This window comes from Chrysemys picta, chromosome 9, assembly GCF_011386835.1.
Source record: "Chrysemys picta bellii isolate R12L10 chromosome 9, ASM1138683v2, whole genome shotgun sequence".
Classification (NCBI taxonomy): domain Eukaryota; kingdom Metazoa; phylum Chordata; order Testudines; family Emydidae; genus Chrysemys; species Chrysemys picta.
Window position 1 is genome coordinate 11,336,315 of NC_088799.1, and position 22,063 is coordinate 11,358,377.

The following is a 22,063-nucleotide window of genomic DNA, read 5'->3' on the forward strand; positions in this document are numbered from 1 at the left end:
AGCCAGAACAAAACGGATGTACAAAATAAAAACAAACAGTCTGAATGGTTTGGAAAAGCACTTAGCGTCTGTCTTCTAAGGTTATAGCATATACTCATGGCCCCATGGGATTCTGAAGTAAACTGGACCTAAACTACCATTTTTAGGTTTCAGTGCCAGTCTTTTGACATGAATGAGTTTACATATAAGAGCTATTGTTTCAGGAAGAAAACATTGAATTGGTTTTCATTCACATTTTTTAGGTTTTCTACGTAATCATCAGGGCTAGAAATATAATTTAATAAAAAAAGGAAGCTCAGCATTTGAAGCAATAGATAGATTTGGTGGTAAATTTCAAGGCCACCGAATCGCAGAATGCATGGGGCTCAGCTCAAGACACTGAATCTCTGACTACTAGTAAAGTTAACTTTTGGCAGTTTGGTAGAACATAGAACTTAGAGATCAGCATTGCCAAAGAAGTTACGAGCATATTACAGACTATAAAAGAAAGATTTTTTCAAAGATTAAACGTATATACAACAGACAAGAAATTGTGGGAGGGAGGGGAGAGAGGGAAAAATTAAAAGAAATAGTGCCACTGATGGAGAATCTAACCCTATTAAGTTAATTTTGCAAAAAATGTAACGTTCAGACATCTAGACAAATTGTTTATATAAGCTGGAAAAAAGTCCAGAACGGTTTGCACAGTAAGACACAGTTATATCCTTAAAAGATTTTGGTTGATCAGTGAAGCATCAAGATGTTTTACTGCAAGAGACAGAACCTGTTGGCCATTTTTTGTCTGGTGTTTATCAAAAAAATTTGGCTTCATGTATTTTGATATAAAATATATTTCCCCCCACAAATAAAGCACTTCAAAATGTGCAAATATTTTAAAGTTTTAGTATCTAATCCTGGAAAATAAATTCTCCTTACCAGCCCCGCATGGCTGTAGTTAAACCCTAGTTCTCGAGATATAGTCCAATTGGCATGTTCTTCAATCACTGTCATGTCTGGAAACTTTACAGGGCTGCTAAACCAATCAAATTCCAGCTCTAAACATGGAGTTTCCTGAGGAAAAAAGAATTTTCATGATTGTTCTCAAACAAATTATAAATTAGAAATCACTATAATCTGAACAAGTAGATGTGTGTTACTAAGGCTGAAATTAGAATATAAGCATCAATTTACCTTATTTGGATTTGACCCAGTAACGCCAATAGGATTTAGGAGATCTTCCAGCCCATGAGGCACAGGCCACAGATTCAAAGCCATTTTCCCAGACACAAGAGTGTCTGTATAATCAAACATGTTTATATTTCCCCAAGCCAATGGGCAGTGTTCCTTAAAAAGATCAAATGATCATTAATAAATGAGAGTGAAGAGTGATCAAGTTATAGTACAATATTGGATTTCAAGGAATAAAGGGAGGAGGAAAAAGATTTTTGAAAAACTGAACTATGGAATCACACAATTATAAAGTAGATCAAAACACTATTTGTATTGTAGTGCATTGACACTATGGGGAACCAGAAATAATATAATTTATCAAAATGAAAGCCAGCATAGTTAACAGCCACTATTTTTCCTACATTTTTGACTTGCTTGTTTGTTATATCTTGATTTCTAAGTTTTCTAACCAAGAAAACAGCAACAACACCACATGCGCATGAAAGTCATGTGCATGCACGCTGAATCAGATATTTCTCAATACTTTTTTCAGGCAATCTTGTTTGGATATCAGGTGTCAGCTGGATTAAGGAAAATAGTGTAGTAGAACCTTGCTATTAAGAATAAATGATGTATTACCGTAATTAATCAATTTTTTAAGTTAGCAAAAAGAGCAAAGCAAACAATTAAAAGGCAAGAATTACATCGTAAGTTGTACTGTTCATTTTGACAAATCTAGTTTTAATTATTTGTGAGAATACTTAATTTACACAATATATTACAGAACATATAAGATTTGTCATGAGACATCATTACAGCACTATGTCTCTGGTATTAAACCCTTACTGTCAAATGTGGAGAGACAGTGTATGTGAAAGTATGGATTATCAAATATGTAGGTTAGCAGAGAGCAAATTATGACAGCTGTAGCATATTTTCCCTGTGAGACTTCAAACCTCTGTCTTGTCAGCTGCTGTGACAATCATTTCAAAGAACACAATCTAAACAGCTACAGCTGCCTACCAGGATTTTTTCCTCAAGTAAGTCTTTCAAGGATTTTAAACTGCACAAAACTGCAGTCTTATATACTCACAAACTAACAAAAAAATGGATAGTGCATCAGAACACACCCACACACCCACTTAAGACCAAAGTTTTTGAGCCTGGATGCTTAACGTTAGGATCCAAAACCCACATTTTAGGCACCTCTGTAAAGCTTGATGATTTTTTTCAAATTGCTTAGCAACCCCAACTCCCATTTAAGTCAAAAGGAGATACAAATGCTCAGCACCTTCTCACACACCTGTATTTTTTAGGCACCTAAGAATGGCTTGAGGAACCTAACTTTAGGCACCCATGTTTGAAAATTTTGGCCTAACCCTTTCTGTTCAACAATACAGACCACAATTAGTGCTGCATGGATAATATACAACAAATATATCAGGTAACAAAAAAATTAATTTGTAGTCAAAGTTAAGAGAAGTTTCTATACATCTTGGGTGATATTTTAATCAAAAAAAATTCAAGAAAATAAAAGATTTTGGTAAGACCAACTTCTACTGAAGTGTTGGCCAACTGTTCTTCCCCAACTTGGCTACCTGGAGTTTTATCTTACAACACATTAGAACTATTAAAATTATTAAATATTTTACCTCCTTAGCACCCTTTCTGCCCTTAACAGAGCAGATGGAAAGGCAAAGCCGAGCAGCACGTGGGAGATCAGGAATGTACATGTCATATGACAGCCATTCATTCCATCTGTGGGATTTTAAAAGTAAAATAAAAACCAGATTAAAACAGATAAAACTCAGTACACTTTAGTTAGTAAATAGGCACAAAATGATATGGAAAAATCAGAGTTTGTTCCTCCTCCAAGGATATTAAATATATATTTCTACTCTAGAAGAGCATCATCATCAAAATGGCACTTTCTGATTGAGCAGATCACCCTCCTGTATGTATTCAGTCATGTCTACTGCTTTTAGTCACCAAAGTCCTTATTGCTTTTTACTCTGGTTAGCCCTGCAGAACCAATGTCGCTCAGAGAAAGCGAGCTGGATTTTATTCCTTCTTGGGCATCTCATCAATAGAATTGTTTACCAAATTTAATCCACATTTGCGCAGACTCCCTGACTGTAATTGTCAACGTAGGCCTAGTCTGAAGACATGGGCTTGCATGGTTGTTATTGAGGATTTAAATTTGGCCTGCAAAATCTTTAACTATTCATGAAGATGCATACAAAGTAAAGAAGTTGGCTTGACTCTCAGAGCCCAGTTTGAGTTACAAGAACTAGTTAGTTGGAAATATGTGTTTCTACTTGTAAACTCAGTATTGGGATCATTCGGAAACAATGCCATATTTATAGTTACATTACAATATAGGGCCACGCATTTTTAAGCACTTTAGTAGGCTTAAGTCGAGCAAAAAAATCTAAGCACGTCAGAACAGGATATAACTAATATGTCAGGCTGCGGGTTTGTCATGGAGGTCACGGGATTCCGTGACTTTCTGTGACCTTCATGACTTCTGCAGCGGACGGTGCACCTGGCTCAGGGGCAGCTCAGGCAGCCCCTGTGCTGCTGCTGGGGCAGTCTTGGACCCTCGCCAGCAGCAGAGTTTGGGTGTGGGAGGGGGCAGGCGGCTGGGGCACGGGATGGGGTGAGGCGGGCTCTGGGCGGCGCTTACCTGGGGGGGCCCTTTGGAAGCAGCGACATCCCCCTTCCTCAGCTACTAGGTGGATGCGTGGCCAGGCAGCTCTGCATGCTGCCTCCGTCCAGAGCGCTAGCTTTGCAGCTCCCATTGTCCAGGAACCACGGCCCATGGGAGCTGGGTGCCTGGCCACGCCTCTGCCTAGCAGCTGAGCGAGGGGGGTGTCGGCGCTTCCAAGGAGCCCCCCCAGGAAAACGCCGCCCAGAGCCTGCCTCACCCCTTCCCATGCCTCAACCCCCTGCCCCCTTCCACACCCAAACTCTGCCGTTGCGGGGGGCGGGGGAGGCGTGGAGCCAGGTAGGGAGCCTACCGGGCCTGCCAACCCCCCCCACCCCAACACTAGCGGGGGTCCCAGCCTGTGAGCTGCACAGGAAACAATTAACAACACTGGAGAAGAATACTTGAATTTAGTACAGGATGTCTCTTAGCCAATGAAAGTCAGAGAAGCCTGAAGAACAGTGAGTGCAACCAATTACTGCACTGTAACTAATAAAATAAGGCTGTAAAGATAAAGATTGTTATAATTACAAATGGTTTCTTCAAATGCTCCATTTTACAGAGCAGCAGGATTGAAATTTTACAGTCTTCTATAAGTGACAGTAGGGATTTTCATCTCAATAGCTCCCTAGCATTACATACTCTTCACATGAAGGCAATTTTTGGAGTTCCATCACCTTTTAACCTCCATATAAATAACAAACAGGCACATACTCTGCTCTCTGCTACAAACACTAATTCTGGGATTACTCCACTGAAGTTAATGGAGTTACTTCAAATTTACACTTGGGTGTCAAAGAGCAGAATTTGGCTCTACAGAACTACCAAGTATTATCATTATTATTGTTGTTATAGACTTCTTAAAACATGTTGAATATATCAACTTATATGTTTGGCTATTACCCTACAAAAGCAAAGATGCATAATTATATTTTCTTTGTTGGGTTGCCAAGTTAGATTTCCTCTGTTCGAAGAGGGCACCAGCTTTTAAAATTGACTATGCTCATGGAAGAACTGAAAAGCTAACTCAAAATGCTAAAAAGGAGCATTTTAAAAGCGAACATTAAGTTCTTAAAAGTTGCAAGTGTATCAATAGTGCTCCCTTAGCTCTACATAGACCTTACTCTTTGGATTTCTGCTTAAAAGGAGACTGATATTATTTAAGAACATAAGAATGGCCATACTGGGTCAGAGTAAGGTCCATCTAGCCCTGTATCCTGTCTTCCGACAGTGGCCAATACCAGATGCCCCAGAGGGAATGAACAGAACAGGGAACCATCAAGTGATCCATCCCCAGTCACCCCCTCCCAGCTTCTGGGAAACAGTGCTAGGGACACCATCCCTGCCCATCCTGGCAAACAGCCATTGATGGACCTATCCTCCATGAATTTATCTAGTTCTTTTTTGAACCCTGTTATAGTCTTGGCCTTCACAACATCCTCTGGCAAGGAGTTCCACAGCTTGACTGTGTTGTGTGAAAAAATACTTGCTTGTGTTTGTTTTAAACCTGCTGCCTATTAATTTCATTTGGTGGCCCCTAGTTCTTGTGTTACCTGTATTATCGTAGCACCTAGGAGTCTTAAGTCATGGATCAGAAACCCACTATGCTAAGTGCTGTACAAACAGAACAGAAGGACAGTTCCTTCCACAAACAGCTTGTAATCTAAGTATAAAACAAGAGACAAAACAGATGGATACAGATAGATGGGGGAATATAAGGACACGAGACAACAATGGTCAGAATGACAGGCTGTGGCCTCTGTGCACCAGTGGCCTAGTTTTTGTTCAGTTTTTTGGAGCCATCACAGAAAAGTAAAGAGTTTGAAGGAGGATATTGATGTAGCTTTGCAACTATTTACTCGGAACTCCTCTAATGTGTGAGGGGCAGCATGGGAGAAAGCACAAAGATGTTTGAAAACTTAACAATTAGAGGATGGATGCGGTCATCATTGACCAATCGGAGGCAAGAGTCACTATCTTGGTAGTGAATGAGAGATGATAGGTAGTGCAGGCTGCAAGGGGCTCTGAAAGTGAAGACGAGTAAACAGGTTTGATGCAAGACAGAAGGGGAAGTCAGTGGAGGGCCATAAAGAAAGGGGTGACATGGTTAAAGCGACAGGCTAGGAAAATGATTTTTGCAGCAGCATTCTGAATGGCAAGACTGAATTAACCAAGGCCAGAGAAAAGGATATTGCAGTATTTGAGATATGCATTGATGAAAGGTTGGACAAGAGTTTTAGTTGTGTGAATGGATGGGAAAGGTTATATCTTGGAGTTGTCATGCAGAAAGAATCAACAAGACTTTGATCTAGGTTGGATGTGAGGATCTAGAGAGAAGTCCAAGTCAAAGATGACACCAGATTATGAGTATGAGCAACTGGGAGGCAAGTGGGGTTGTCCACAGGAAAAAGAAAGGAGGCAGCTGGGAGGCCTTCAAGGGGAAGATAAAGAGCTCTCTTGTAGCCATGTTGCACTTGAGCTGACAGCAAGACAACCAAAAAGAGATTTCAGAGAGATACGCTAAGATATTAGTTTGGACAGAAGGAGACTGGAGTAGAGAGGTAGATCTATGAGTTGGCCCCATAGAGTTGAATTTGTGTTTGTGGAGGAGATTACCCAGAGAAAGAGGTGCAGAGGGAGAAGAGAAGGGGACCAGGGACAGAGCCCTGCAGAATCCTCCCTCCCCGCCCCCAAATTGGGAGATGGCATGATGAAGATCCTCCAAAGGACACGCTGAAGGAGCAATAAGAGAGTTAGGAGGAGAACTAGGGGAGGGAGAAAACAGTTATGGAAGCTAAGGGAGGATAAGATTTCAAGAAGAAGAGAATGGTCAACTATCAGGTCAATGAGGATGAGGATAGAGTACTAGTTCCGAGATATGGCTAAGAAGAGACGATTGGCAAGAGCAGTTTCAGTTGAAAGCAAGAGACAGAAGCTGGACTGGAGAGGGTCTAAGATGGAACTAGAGGGGAGGAACTCCAGACAGTAATTGTAAACAATGTGTTCAATAACCTTAGAAATAAAAGGGAAAAGGGAGATAAGGTGGTAGTTGAGATGTAATTAAGTTGGAGAAGTAGAGTTGTTTAGCTAGGAAGATGGCAGAACTTACAGAGGAAAGAACAAATCTGTAGTGGAGGAAGGTCAGCCTGGTCACAGAATTTCTGCCAGAGATGCTCCATGGCATGAGAGCAGAAACAGAGGAAGCAGCTATTGAGAGTGATCCAGGACTGGGGGGATGGTAGGGCGGACCTTGCAATGGGAGAGACGGGCAAAAGAGTAAGGATAGAGGAGAGGAGAAAAAGAGAATCAACCACCATAACAGTAGAAGAGAAGGCTGAAAGCAGACAAGTTGTTAGCATTGGATTGGAAATAAGAATGTCAAAATGGCCATACTGGGACATACCAAGAGTCCATCTAGGCCAGTATTCTGTCTTACGACAGTAGCTGGTGCCAGATGCTTCAGCGGGAGTGAACAGAACAGGGCAATTATTGAGTGATCCATCCCCTGCCATCCAGTCCCAGCTCCTGGAAGCCAGAGGCTTAGGGACACCCAGAGTATAGGATTGCATCCCTGATCATCTTGGCTAATAGCCACTGATGGACCTATCCTCTATGAACTTATCTAATTCTTTTTTGAACCTAGTTTGGCCTTCATAACATCTTCTGGCAATGGAGTTCCAAAGGCTGACTGTGCATTGTGTGAAGAAGTGCTTCCTTTTCTTTGTTTTAAACTTGCTGCCTTTTAATTTCATCCTGTGACCCCTGGTTCTTGTGTTACATGAAGGGACAAATAACACACCCTTATTCATTTCCTCCACACCATTCATGATTTTATAGACTTCTATCCTATCCCCACTCAGTTGTGTCTTTTTCCAAGCTGAACAGTCCCAGTCCTTCTCTCTCGCTCCTCACATGGAAGCTGTTTCATACCCCTAATCATTTTTGTTGCCCTTCTCTGTACCTTTTCCATTTCTAATATATCTTTTTTTGAGATGGGGCAACCAAAACTGAATGCAGTATTCAAACTGTGGTCATATCATGGCTTTATATAGTGGCATTATGATATTTTCTGTCTTATTATCTAACCCTTTCCTAATGGTTCCTAACATTGTTAGCTTTTTTGACTGCAGCTGCACATTAAGCAGATACTTGCAGAGAACTATCCACAATGGCTCCAAGATCTCTTTTTTGAGTGATAACTAATTTAGACCCCATCAGTTTGTATGTAGAGTTGAATTTCGTCTGCCATTTTGCTGCCCAGTTACCCAGTTTTGTCATTCTTCAGAGTCTGCTTTGGACCTAGCTATCTTGAGTAATTTTGTATTGTCTGCAAACTTTTCTACTTCACTGTTTACCCCTTTTCCAGATCATTTATGAATATGTTGAACAGCACTGGTCCCAGTATAAGCTCTTGAGGGACACCACTATTTACCTCTCTCATTGTGAAAACTGACTCTTTGTTTTCTATCCTTTTACCAGTTGCTGATCCATGAGAGAACCTTCCTTCTTATCCCATGACTGTTTACTTTGCTTAAGAGCCTTTGGTGAGGGACCTTGTCAAAGGCTTTCTGAAAGTCCAAGTACACTATATGCACTGGATCACCCTTACCCAGATGCTTGTTGACCCCCTCAAAAGAATTCCAATAGATTCTTTCCATTCAACATATGGAAAGGTCAAGTGACAGGGGGAGTTTGCCAATAAGCGATACTGAAAAAGACCAAGTGAGTCTGAGAGGGGGAACTCAGCAACAGAGAGATCAGAGAGAACAGCGCTTGGTGAATTTCCACATCAACAGCTCTTTTGGTGAATGGGAGAGTTGAACCAAGGCTAACAAGATCATTCATTTTCCTATTAACAAAATGTAGGTCACATTAGATTATTTTTTTTACCATTTGTATTGTTTACTCAGCATGGATAGTGAAACTAGACCAGTCTGTTTAGAGTCAATTCACCTTCTGGTTCTCATGAACCAGTATAGTGCTGCTATGTTTGGTTTCTTGTCTTGGGTGGATGAAGCTCCCCTGCAAGAGGCTAATGCAGAAGGGATATGGATGCAGATTCTGGAACGCAAATGAGCTACATCAAGTGATATAATCCTCCACCAAGAGAAAAGGGTGGCCTATCATGAAGCTTCTGATGAGCGTAAACTTTAGAGGCAGCGGCTGTCGGTATAAGCCACCTTCATTTCCATCCACATGGTCTTCTCCGGGATGGAAAAACAAAAGTGCGCACAGCCTCTCACATAGTAGGGAGCTAAAGTACAGCATGGTTGAAAAGATTCCTTTTAAGTGGATTCATGCTGCAGTCACTACAGAACTACACAACTCAGAACCCCCAATACAGCTGAAATCCCTGTTGTTGGCTGCTAGTACCTGCTATCAGAAGACTAGGGATATGGAGGGGCAACTTTTTCTGAAAGTTCCTTCCCCTGAAATTACAATACAGGGGGGAAATGGCTACCCTGCAGCCTCAAGAGCTTTGGAGAAGAGCCAGTGGCTGAAGACAAAGAATGGAAAAACTTTTTTAATGAATATGATAATGTTCTGGACTAACACCTTTCATCACTCTTTCCCTAAAGAGAGACTTCCTCCCCAAACATCCATACACTATATTAACACTGCAGATAAACTGAACCACAGCTACTGGGGGAGAGAAATTATTTTTCAATAACCATATAGTATATAATTAACAGGCCTAATAGAATATCTATTCATTCCCTTGGAGAGTAGTAGTGTTTGCAAGCAAAATTTAAGTACCAACTAATAAACTTTTCTAAAGACATGCAAGGTCAATCAGACAGAAAATGTGAATTTGGAATTATTTTTTAATACATTCTGGGGCTGATCCAAGCAGATACTGAGACCCCACAACTATCATTAGAGCCAGAGAGCGAACACTGAAGAAATTGCAAAGTACTTTTTAGAGATTAAGACCTTTGTTTTAAATTCACTGGCATACATTTGTACCACACACATTTTGTATTTACATCACCACCATTTGAATTTCCACATTTCGTTTTTAGACACAAACCAGAGTAGATCTAATCTATTTAGGTTTTCAAATCAATTAATTTCCATTCTAGTGAACTGCTCTCTGAATTTCTCTTTGCCTCGTAGCTCTTCTTTACATGGGCCACAGTGTATGTCAATTCCACCTTTTCCTCTGTATTTTTATTTATAAACTTTTCTCTTCTCGCTTACAAAACTCTTTTCCCCTAACAGTATCTATTCCTATATTTTTTAAAGCTCTTTCTATTCCCTGCTATATTTCAGGGGCATCCTAATTCCAGACTTCCAGTTGCCCTGAAGCCCTAACAGCATTTTCCCCTCCCTAATGGCTTGTGTTGGGTTGGTGGACATTGATTAAATCACAGTCCAACATGTTGATAGTGAAAAAGGTTTCCACTTAAAGCAGGGATCTCAAACTCAAATCACCAAATCACAAATGTGGACTAGTTCGTTGGCCCAAGGGCCGCATCACTGAAACCTTTTCATATAAAGATATAAAAGTATAGTAAAAAATGAAGAGTAATATACTATGCTATTAAAAGAAAATTTAACAACTTTTTAAAAACTGTAATGCAAAAAGGGGTTTTAGTAAAATATAAACACCTGTAACTATTCCTTATGTGGTCAGTAACACTGATGATGATCTACACTAACAGTCTATCAACATAGCTGTAATGGCAGGAACTTTTTAAAGTAACTATTCTTACAAAATACATTGCCACTTTTAACAAATATTCTTCCCAACTACTCACAGCAAAGAATCGTACATACTGAATGTCATACCTCAGACTGCTCATCTAGTCCATGAGGCTCTGCCTCTGCCCCGCCTCTTCCCACCCCTTCCCCACCCCCTTTCCAACCCCTTCCCCAAATCCCTGCCCCAGCCCTACCTCTTTTCCACCTCCTCCCCAAGCATGCCGCCCCCTCCATGCTCCTCCCCCCTCCCTCCTGGAAAGTCCTAAGCGCCGCCAAACAGCTGTTTAGAATCAGGAAGCGCTGGGAAGTAGGCAGAGGAGCGGAGACGCGGTGCGCTCGGAGGGGAGAACGAGGGGGGACGAGGGGAGTGAGGGTAGCTTGGCTGCCGGTGCAGTTGGCGCCTATGGCAGGCTGCAGGAAATAACTCCGCGGGCCGCATCGTGTTTGAGACCCCTGACAAAGTGTGGTTTTATTTTGAGAAGTGATTCTATTAAACTGTATTGTGAGGTTCCCTGTTTATTATGCCTCACTCATTGAAAAACAATTGCCCAAACAGATTGTTTGTATTGTGATATTGCCTAGGAACCCCAGTCATGTACCCAGATTCTAGTGTGAGATCAACAGAACAAGTGGTAGAAGACAATATGTTAAGCAGCCAGCTCTGCAAACACACCTTGGGATCTGAAAGTCAAGCTATGTTTGTCTTTTTGTCATAGTGATAGATTCTGCAGGGCAAACACTTGTGCAACCCTCTGAAAAGAACTGTTGCATGTTACAAGCAGAATGTGAACTTGCAATTGGAGCTTTGCTAACAAGTCACAAGCCAGAACAGAATCTAGTTCAATTTCCAGTAGCTATGCTGGTTCTGTATTGTAAAACAAAAAGGGGAAATGTAGCAAATTTTTGGGTCACAGACAAAACTCTGAATACACAGAACAGACCTGTTGAGTAAAAGGGTTGCTGCTTTTACATAATATTTTACAAGCCAAAATGAAGATCTGCAAAGCCTAAATTAATCCAATTAAACAAATTTGTAAACGGAAATGAGTAATCAATTTAAAAGGAAAACTCCAGTGATTAATTATAATTCTTCGACAGCTATACACGTTAAATAAGAACGTTTTTAGTTTATGATAATTGATTTTCAGTACCTCCTTTTAGAAAATAAGGCTTGCTTTTTCTCTTGGTGGGGCCTACTATCTTAATGATACTCCCCTGCTTGATGGTAAAAATTGGTACTGACAATCTATTTCTGCTTTAGAAAACTCTGGAAATCAGATTTCCCTGAATTGTTACAGTAACATTATTTACCTGGGATTGGAACAAGGTACCCTTTGAGTATTCACATTGTCACATAATGGTTCTCCTCCATGGTAGATACCAGTTCGGACATAGATCTGAAAATAACGTGTTTAAGCATTATCACCTGTTATAGCCCATTTGAATGCTAGACCCTAGTCTGAACAAAGGTTTTACTGTAAACACCAACACTATTAGATGCTGATTAGAACCATGTGTCACACTTTAATTTCTATCAATTTGAGAAAGCTAGATGGCATAAATGAGTTCACATACTGTAAAGTATTCTTACTGTGCTTCTAGTACAAAATTTTAGTTTACTATCTCTGCATCACCATTTCAAAGTTAGTTATGACTGCATTTCAAATAACTAAGTAGTAACATAACTGGAATTTATTCTTGATTACCAGGGCAAGCCACGGGGATGGAAGATAAACTGGGCAACTTCCAAGCATGCAAAAGAGCTAGGGTGGTAACAGTTTATGCTGAATCTTTCTTTCTTTCAAGTAAGGGTAGTAAACTTGTCCCAGTTCTTACAGTAATGGCTCTTTAAGCATAGTATTTGTTGTTTTAAGATACACAAGAAAAATCTTTACTTATTTTTTCCTGCTTCTCCCCAAGTTTATTTTAGATAAATCACCAAATTAAGACCTGATACTACAAATTGCTAAGCATTCAACCTCGATGCTTTGGGTTGCACAGACTGTAAATTACAGTAATATGTAAAAGGGAAAATTTTAGAAGTTTTATGATGCTTCTTATTAAATGAAGAAGACCAAAGTGGCCTAATTTTCTAATATGTCATGTAATTCCTAGTACCCACTGAAATCAATGTCAGCTGAGGGTGCTAAAAAACTCTGAAAAAATCAGGTAATGTATTTGGATACCTAAAGATAGACTTAGGTACTTTAGGCAGCCAAGTTTGAAAGCATGTGCCTGAATTTATGTACTGACTTCTATGTATGTCAAAAGAAAAAATGGTGGCATTGGGAGCAGCATGTGCGCACACCACTTTTAACTTCTGGAAGATACTTTCAATTTTGTTTTGTTTTTTTAAAGAGGCATTTATATGGCCTTTTCAAATATACTGCAGCTTAACCATATTTTTTTCCTTATTTGATGGTCTATCACAGGGGTGGGCAAACTTTTTGGCCCAAGGGCCACATCTGGGAATAGAAATTGTATGGCAGACCATGAATGCTTACAAAATTGGGGTTGGGGTGCAGGAGTGGGTGAGGGCTGTGTTTGGGGGGTGTGGGCTCTGGGGTGGGGCCAGAAATGAGAAGTTCAGGGTGTGGGAGGGGGCTCCAGGCGTGGGTGAGGACTCTGGCTGCGGGTGCGGGCTCAGAATGAGGAGTTTGGGTTCAAGAGGGTGCTCCAGGCTGGAATCGAGAGGTTCAGAGGGTGGGAGGGGGATCAGGGCTGGGGTAGGGGCGTGGGGACAGGCTCAGGGGTGCAGGCTCCGGGTGGCGCTTCCCTCAAGCGGCTCCTGGAAGCAGCAGCATGTCCCTCCTCCGACTCCTACGCTGAGGTGCAGCCAAGTGGCTCTGCACGCTGCCCCGTCCGCAGACCCCACCCCTGCAGCTCCCATTGGAGCGCCAGAGGGGACCATTGGACCGTATAGGAGCCGAAGGGGGGTGCCATGGCTCTGCTTCTGGGAGCCGTGTGGAGTGGCCCCCGACCCTGTGCCCCGACTGGAGTGCTGGAGCAGGGCAAGCCCCAGATCCCGCGCTCCCCAGCAGTAGCTCAAGGGCCGGCTTAAAACAGCCTGTAGTTTGCCCAGCCCTGGTCTATCATGTACTTTTAGTTAGAAAATGTGCTTTGAAAATATAAACTTTGCTAGTTGTCTGTGTGCTCTGTATGCGCCAAGGCCCTGTCCAATACTCACTGGTCAGTGAGAGTCCTTCCACTGACTTGAAGTGTGAGTTAGGCCCCTAATCAACACTAGTAGCTGGTATCAGCATATATTGTTGATCAACTGATTCCCTAATTTTGTTAGAGAGGCCTATTGAACTGAGTGTGGCTCAGTGTTTTCATTCTGATTCTAGGCAATAATTTAACATCTATGCATTCAGAATTTCACTTACCTTGTCAATGTCTCGAATGTTTACATTTACATAGGTGGCACAGAGAATTCTTATCCTGAGAGCACTGTTTATGACCCAGAGAGATTTGGCTGAAGCTTCGCCATTCATGTATGGTGTAGCTGTAGAGATCCGCCTGGAATAAGATGGCATTGTAAAGGTATCCAGTGGCAGCTGGGTATAAAGGCTTTCCTTAGCCATCAGCATCAGGTTGGGCATTCGGCCAAGCATTATACAACTTCTTATGTACTGCAATAGTTGGTAGAAAAAAAGAAAAAGAAAAAAAAGACTGTTTTGCTGTATTTTCTTTGTAGTCAACACTTAAAAATATTAAAGGAAAGTGTATATACAATCCAGAAGACTAAAAAAATTACATTTAATGAGCTCTTGTAGCAGTTATCTTTATAGCATCCTTTACATTGTTTTCAGTTACAACACCTATGCTTTTAACTAGCTTATTGCACATGACCAAGCAGGCAGCAGGATATACAAATTTTAAGAAAAAAAAAAAAATCCATGTCTGCAGCAGTAGCACATTCTCTCTGAATTCCATGTTTCCAGCTAGCGGTAAAGGGCAGGAGGTGTCGTGTTACAATAGTGGTACAGTCTCTAAAGAGAAAGCAACACAACTCAGTCAGTTTCTGTCACCAGGTCTATTGAGTAACATTGATGTCTGCTCCAAAGGGAGCAGCTCACCCACTCTTCCATCCAGTGGTTCCCTGTCAAAGTAATAGCTATTACTTAGACAAAAAACCACAAGGCGGGGAGAAAAAGAGATAAACCCAGGGACAAAGAAAAATTAAAAACGACTTGCCTATAATGTCTGCAGTGGAGGGATACTCAGTATTGTTATTTCAATAACCACAAAGCAAACAGGAGTTAGAATATCTATTTCTAAATAAAAATGTCATTTACAGTAGTAATGTCTATTTTGTAATTCAGCATTCTCTCTCTCAGAAACGTAGGGTGGTATTGTCAAAAGTGCTCAGCACTGACCTTTACTCGATCAGAATAAATTCCCACAGGCTTCAATGGGAGCCTGGGTAGACCAAAGCTGAGCACTTCCGTTGCATTTTTATTTATATGGCAATTAACTGTACACAGTAAAGTCAACTGCACAACAATGTAAGCTAGTTGGCTAATATGAATTTTCATTTTCTGCCTTCTGAATTAGTTTAAGAAATGAAACTTAAGTCAGTCACATAATCTTAATACATCTGTCCCTTACTGCCCTCCCAGTTTTAATTCTTCTAGTGTATTTTTAAATAAATCCATTAATTTACAACAAGTAACTCACCTTATACTGGCTCAGAGGATATTTTTCTAGCAAGTATTCATCACAGCCGCACACTTTTAAAATATACTTGCCCTGGTACTCTAAAACGCAGAGTTTTAGTTGTTCAGATGACAGCAACATACTTCGTGTTTTTTTCCTGATTGCTTCAGCAATAACTTGCTCAGGAACACAGTCATGGTTGATTTTTAAGGTATATTTCTGCTTGTCATTGTTCGGGGACACTATTACCCATATCACCACTATTATTTGCCCTGGAATAATGTGAAATAACATCAGATTCTATTATTGCCCATACATAGTCTTCTAAAGAAACTGGTCAGACTCGGAATTGCTTGTCATAATCCTTACTGAAAGAACATGCAGCCACAATTCACAGCCCAAAGTGCAGAGAACCTTCTGCAAAAGTGCTCAGTGGACTCCACTTACATTGACTTCTGAAAAAGCCATTCTGGTCTTACTGTCCAAGTACATGTACATTCAAACTGTCATTTAACTACAAAACTATTTCTAAACAACTAGTACTTATTCAGCCAATCTTTTTCCAGACAATATGACTATTCTATAACTAAGGACTAAAAGACAGTTTATGTTTCCAGGATCATTTAATTCTACATGTTCTAAATATTATTAGAGACACTTCTGAACTCAGACAAAAATGCTAATAGCAGCTGGCAAATCAGTTCACCCTGTCTCATAATCACTGAAACAGTTGCATCAATCAGTGCAATAACTGGATAACTCAAGCTGTAAAAGTTTTCCTAGTTCAATTTTCTATATTCTATGTGCTTGATCAAACGTGGCATTTCTTTTGAGTTCAACTCCTACTAAGCAGGTTATCCTGACTGAAGACAAAGCGTGTAACCAGTGTTGCTACAGTGCATTAAATACACTACATAAATAACGATTCACCTGTCGGCCATCATGAATTGTACCAACTGAAATTTTTGTTAATAGAAATAAGTACCATTAAGTTATTATAGCAAACATTTGTTTTACCTTTATCTAGTTTACTGTATATGTGCTTGGGGAGTTCAGGTGAAGATTCAACATTTGGCGGACAGACATATAATGCTCTACTATGGGGTGCATTCACATCTCGAAGATCCACTGCTTCTTTACAAACATTAAGAATATTTCTTCGGAAGTCCTGTACTTCTGGATCCTTAACCATATCAAATTCACAGACAGGCATGCCAATAGCAAAACCTAAGATATTGAAAAAATACTTAATTAAATAGTCCGTGACTAATAAATATATCATAGTACACTTTTCATAGAAATACTATTTTTCTATTGCTTACAGAATAAACATCCTGTATTTAAGCAGCATATAAAAGCAATTCAAAATATTTGTTCACACTTTATATTAGCCCAGGGATCGGCAACCTTTCAGAAGTGGGGTGCGAGTCTTCATTTATTCAAAGTTTCGCGTGCCAGTAATACATTTTAATGTTTTTAGAAGGTCTTTTTCTATAAGTCTATAACATATAACTAAACTATTGTTGTATGTAAAGTAAATGAGGTTTTTAAAATGTTTAAGCAGCTTCATTTAAAATTAAATTAAAATGCAGAGCTCCCCAGACCGGTGGCCAGGACCCGGGTAATGTGAGTGCCACTGAAAATCAGCTCGCGTGCCGCCTTCGGCACACATGCCATAGGTTGCCTACCCCTGTATTAGCCACTAGTCCTCCACTCCTGCAGTTATGCTGTATAATGAAATCAACCTTATAATGTAACAGTGTACCTGGTAAATCTGGCTGCACTGATTCAGGAGCACATGAAAGGGTTAGAATGGCATACACTCACTGAAGTAACCTGGGAGCTTCTGGGTCATTATTGGGTGCCTCTCCCTACCCTCATCACAGCCAACATCCTCCAATAAGAACAGGACTAATGAGACTTCCTCTGAAGTCAGTCAATGAAGCTCCTTAAATTAGCCAGAGGAGTTGCTGTTTACAGGACCCTCCCCAGACCTTGCCTGGGTTTCACAGAGTGCTCAGAGCCCTCATCAGCTTCCTTCTATAACTTCAAAATCTACTTTACTGCACGTCAACTTTTCAATATTCTAGAATAGCTACAAGATTTAAGCTTTGACTGTCACATTAGGCACTTAACTTAGCTCTGGAAGATTCAGCAAGGGACCAATCCTGCAAATTCTGGGCGTCACTTCAGAAACATGCTATGGGGATTGAGGAGCCATGCAAAGTTGTATGAGCATCCCCATTCCCGCCTCCTGCTGAGGCCACAGTTGCTTGTGAATGGTTATTCGGCCACTCCCATCCGAGGGACTGGGGGGGGGGGAGGAGGGGGGGCAGGGGAGAGTGTGTCCTCACTGACGGCTGGCAGATGGCAGGTATTGAGCCTGATATAAAATATAGTTATCTGACTTTTCAGACTGATAGACTAGAGCAGGATAAGAAGAAAGCATTTATACAAAACTGGTTTGCTGTAGTGATTATTCCAAACAGTTCTTAGTCAATCAAATACGCCAAGTAGTGAGAATACTCACTCAACATTGTAAAAGAAAAGAAGGGGTGAGCCAACTTGTTTTATACTGTGATGTGGTTATAATTGTAAAACATATTGGCGATCAGTGCAGGATAGATAAATACAAAAGCATACTACCATAATTTGCATTATTAAACCAAACATTCCCACCCAGGTTTGAAAAAGTTCTGCTCCCTCCTCTCCCCCCATCTCATTCTCTCTGTGAAGTCTTCTTTTCTAAGCATGCTTTAAAAAAAACAAAACAAAAACAAGGCTATTTAAAATCATTATTTAAATCTTTTTAAACAATTGACTTAAATCAGATTGAGGCTACGTAAAACCAATTAGACACTCTGTGTTAACACATTACATTAAAATTTATAATGAACTAGCCTATTTGAATTTTCCAAAATTGCTATATATAGGGAAAAGAAAAAATATCAAAAATTAAGGCTCTGATCTTGTAAACATGTAAGCAGGTACATAACTCTGCTCACAGGAATAGCGCCACTAACTTCAACAGGATTACTCATTTACTAAAAGCTAAGTGCATGCATAAGTGTTTGCTGCACTGGGGGCTAAAATTGTATTTTATTAAAAACTTCTCTCAGTAGCATAAAATCTTTGTCATTTCAAAACAAAACTGCTTCAGTGTTAAAGAAAATTATTTCAATACATTAAACAAAGTTATTGCAAACTTTATTAAAAAAAAATCACTCAAACCAAAGTTTTTAGAAGCAGGAACCTAAAAGTTAGGCTCTTAAGACACACAGTATGGATGTTAATGAAATCCTGGACTTGTCTTTTTCATTTTAAGTTTGAAACTTCTTAGCAGAAAAAACCTCTAGTAATCTGAAATTATACTAACAAGCAGGAAACTAATTAAAGAAACAAGTAGAAAATATCCACTTTAGCCATACAAGAATATAAAATAGGAAGAGAAAGAATTAGCAACATATAAATAAAAAAAAAAATCTGATTTGAATGATAAATATTACTTGATATTTTAAAATCATGATTTTTTTTTATCCACTGTCTTGTTTCCTCCACTCTCCCCTTCACACCCACAAACTCACCCTATCTACTTATACCCACCCCTTCATACACTTTTCAAGCCCTAATAGCCAGCTAAACTAAACAGCACCAAAGATATGGAGCCACAGAGACAATGCTTTGTTGAGAACCCAAGGCCCTCTCACCCCCTTTGAACAATCTGCTAGGAAAGAGTGGAGTAGACTTAGACCAGATCACAACTACTTGCCCAGTGGCTGCATCAGAATTTAAGTGCTTCAGAATTTAAGATTTTTTAAATCTCTAACCAGTCTCTAATCTTTAAGAATGCAAAAGTAGTTACAATGAGTTTAATTTTATTCTGCTATTACATGTGGGCAGAACCTGGAAAAATTACCATTTATTCTTTCCCCTACACTCACTTTAGGATGAAGAGGAAGGTTCTGGATTCCTAACAGGGTGCTGTCCACAGACCCTACACCCAGGAGCTCCATCTTTTGTAACCACCAGCCTTCAAGTGCCTAAAATGTGAATTCCCCAAACACACTGGATGGAGGCACTCTCTCTCTCGGCACTGCTCCTTGATTCTCCTAATTGCTGCAAGAATAGCAGTTGTCTGCACTGGTCAACCCTTTCCCAGCCTCCATTTGGGGTCCTCCTCCCTAGTGCATACCTCCAGTGCCTACCTCTGTGCTGCCACCTAGAAAAGTCATAAGCAACAAAGTGAAATAGATCAGATTCTTGGTCAGCTTCACTGTTGCTTACAGGGTTCCCTATTACTGTGCTGCAGATTGGGAAGGCTTTGAGTAGCGACAGGCTTGTTTACACACAAAAGCTGTACCGTTTTACCTATTCAGAAATACAAGGTACAACCCTAACATCCGTTAGCTCTTCAATCATTACTGTTTCACAGAAGATCTCAAATTGTTTCTGACTGTAAGGTAATAAATACAATCAGTATCCAGTTACAGTGTGCTCTTCCTTGGCATTCATTGCTCATGCTTGGGACCATATGGCAAAATTACCATGGAAAGCAAGTGAAAGGAACTACGGTGGAATTTTCCAAAGCAACTAAATCTGTGTCTACAGACAAAAGTTGTATTGCTTTCACTATACTGAGAGTGATAAAAACAGTACAATCCCACAAGTGCGTCACAGTTATATTAGTATGGCTTATACCCATACAGGAAGATGAAGAAACCATTCTGGTACAAAATACGTTTATAACTGTGTCCACACTAGGAATTGTACTGATATAACTATTTCACTTAAAAAAAAAATATCCCTAACAAAAATAGTTATACCAGTACAAAAACTGCAGATAAACCAGGCAAAAAGAAAGACATTGCACCTATCGGTTTACAGACTTAGAAAGATATTGACTTGTACTTGGTTCATGGCTGGAAATTTATCTTCTAGCCTTAATGGCTACACACTTTTCCTTTTAAACAAATGTTTTGAGTCTGCAAAAGTTGATGACTTATTAGGGACAACTTCACATTCACCATAATTAAGTGGATTTTTCAAGCCTCTTCTCCACCCCACAGTAGGAAATATCTGTTTTATATTTTGACACGGCTACACCAAAAGCTCCCTACCTCCCTACATGCTACTCCCTGAAACAATCGAGACAATCAATAACAGGAATGACTTCAGGGTTCAGAACCCATTTGTACAAGAAGAAGAAGAACAGGAGTACTTGTGGCACCTTAGAGACTAACAAATTTATTAGAGCATAAGCTTTCGTGGACTACAGCCCACTTCTTCGGATGCATCCGAAGAAGTGGGCTGTAGTCCACGAAAGCTTATGCTCTAATAAATTTGTTAGTCTCTAAGGTGCCACAAGTACTCCTGTTCTTCTTTTTGCGGATACAGACTAACACGGCTGCTACTCTGAAACTTGTACAATAATGTTACCCATTTTAAGAGGACAATTTATACTGTTTTAAAATTAGTAATAAATAGTATTCCACAACCATTTCTGGTGAACTGTATAAAGACAAAACCAAAAATAAATAAATAAACCAACCCCACCACTTTCCACTTTTATATAAACACTTTCCACTGACATTTTGCTTTAAAAAAAAAAAAAATCCCTCCACTGCTAGTGAAAACCTACTCGCTCTCCAAAATGAGAACTGCAGCAGTTAGAATCCCAACTTTTTATTTGCACAACACAATAAAAGAGTGCTGGTTTTATTGTGATAACTGTCTTCGCTATATAGCTCATAACCCCACCCTTAATCTCTGCCAGACAGCTGCAGTTTTTGAAGGTGGCAGCAAGTTACAATTGATGAGAATCACATGCCCATCTCAACTCCTCTTTCAGTATTTTGAAGAGGACAAGCTGATTAAGTTTATTAACTAGGTAAATCAGAGAAGCTTTAAAACACAGAACATCTTACCAATTTCCCGATTAAGAATCTTTTCTTCTCTGTTGCCTACTGGTTCAATGACTTTTAAAAAAGGCTGAAAGAGCCGCAGGTCGCACAGTCGCCGTGTTTCATCAAAAAATTCTTCTCTTTCAGCTTCTTGTGTAACACTTACGAAAATGTAAGAAGATTCATCTTGAAGGAGCTGATAAAGAGGGTATTTTCTTGCTTCTTTGAAGAGTTCATGCTTGATAGTCAGTAGTGTGGCCTCACGGAGGCATTCTAGAGTCACTATCATTCCATTAGGTAGAAGACACTCTACAAGGATCCTTGGTGGCATCAAATGGATGCCCCATAGTTCACCAGATGATGGTCTTGGAGGCATCTTCTTAATCTTTTGGTAAACTTACAACAGAAACCAGTTTAAGCACAGCTTCCTACAGGAGAGACCTAAATAAATGTAAAACATATTATAATGAAAGATATAAACCTCACAAATTAGAACTGATAGAGCAGCTTTATCTAGACTCTTATATAACCCCAACTGACATAGTATCTGAGCACTTCTGACATGAAATTGGGGTAGGACATACAAATTATTGCATTTTACCAAGGAGGGTGGGGGGAGGCAAACCCAAAGTTGTATGTCAAAGGAAGTTCTGGGGAAAATCCATATTTTTAATATGGATTAAATCCCTCAAATGGCACAATTAATAGCAACACAGATGTTATTCATACTTGTTGCAAACTTATAACAATATGCATATAGTGATTTGCAAAAAAAATAAAGTGGATTAATTTTTCCATTAAAAATGATTTGCACACTTATGCTTGAAACACATTTAAACAATTCTCGTAATTCCCCACTACATTACCCCCAATAATTAAAATGCTCACCTGTAAATTATAAATAGCTTAACCTCACAGATGACTATGCTTTACCATTTCAATT

At 39.9% G+C, this 22,063-nt stretch overlaps 1 protein-coding gene across 2 annotated transcripts in view; it reads right to left on the reverse strand.

The window, feature by feature from the left end:
- Positions 1–22,063, reverse strand: part of PIK3CA (phosphatidylinositol-4,5-bisphosphate 3-kinase catalytic subunit alpha) — a 65,428-nt gene that overhangs the window by 18,072 nt on the left and 25,293 nt on the right. For both annotated transcript variants that reach the window (XM_005285954.5, XM_008170666.4), the window contains exons 2-9: positions 21,145–21,561; positions 16,238–16,447; positions 15,242–15,492; positions 13,948–14,193; positions 11,873–11,958; positions 2,802–2,907; positions 1,171–1,323; positions 916–1,050 (exon numbers count right to left, since the gene is read on the reverse strand). In XM_005285954.5, coding sequence (XP_005286011.1) covers positions 916–1,050; positions 1,171–1,323; positions 2,802–2,907; positions 11,873–11,958; positions 13,948–14,193; positions 15,242–15,492; positions 16,238–16,447; positions 21,145–21,496 — 1,539 coding nt within the window. In that variant the 5' untranslated portion in view covers positions 21,497–21,561. The remainder of the gene's footprint in view (positions 1–915; positions 1,051–1,170; positions 1,324–2,801; positions 2,908–11,872; positions 11,959–13,947; positions 14,194–15,241; positions 15,493–16,237; positions 16,448–21,144; positions 21,562–22,063) is intronic.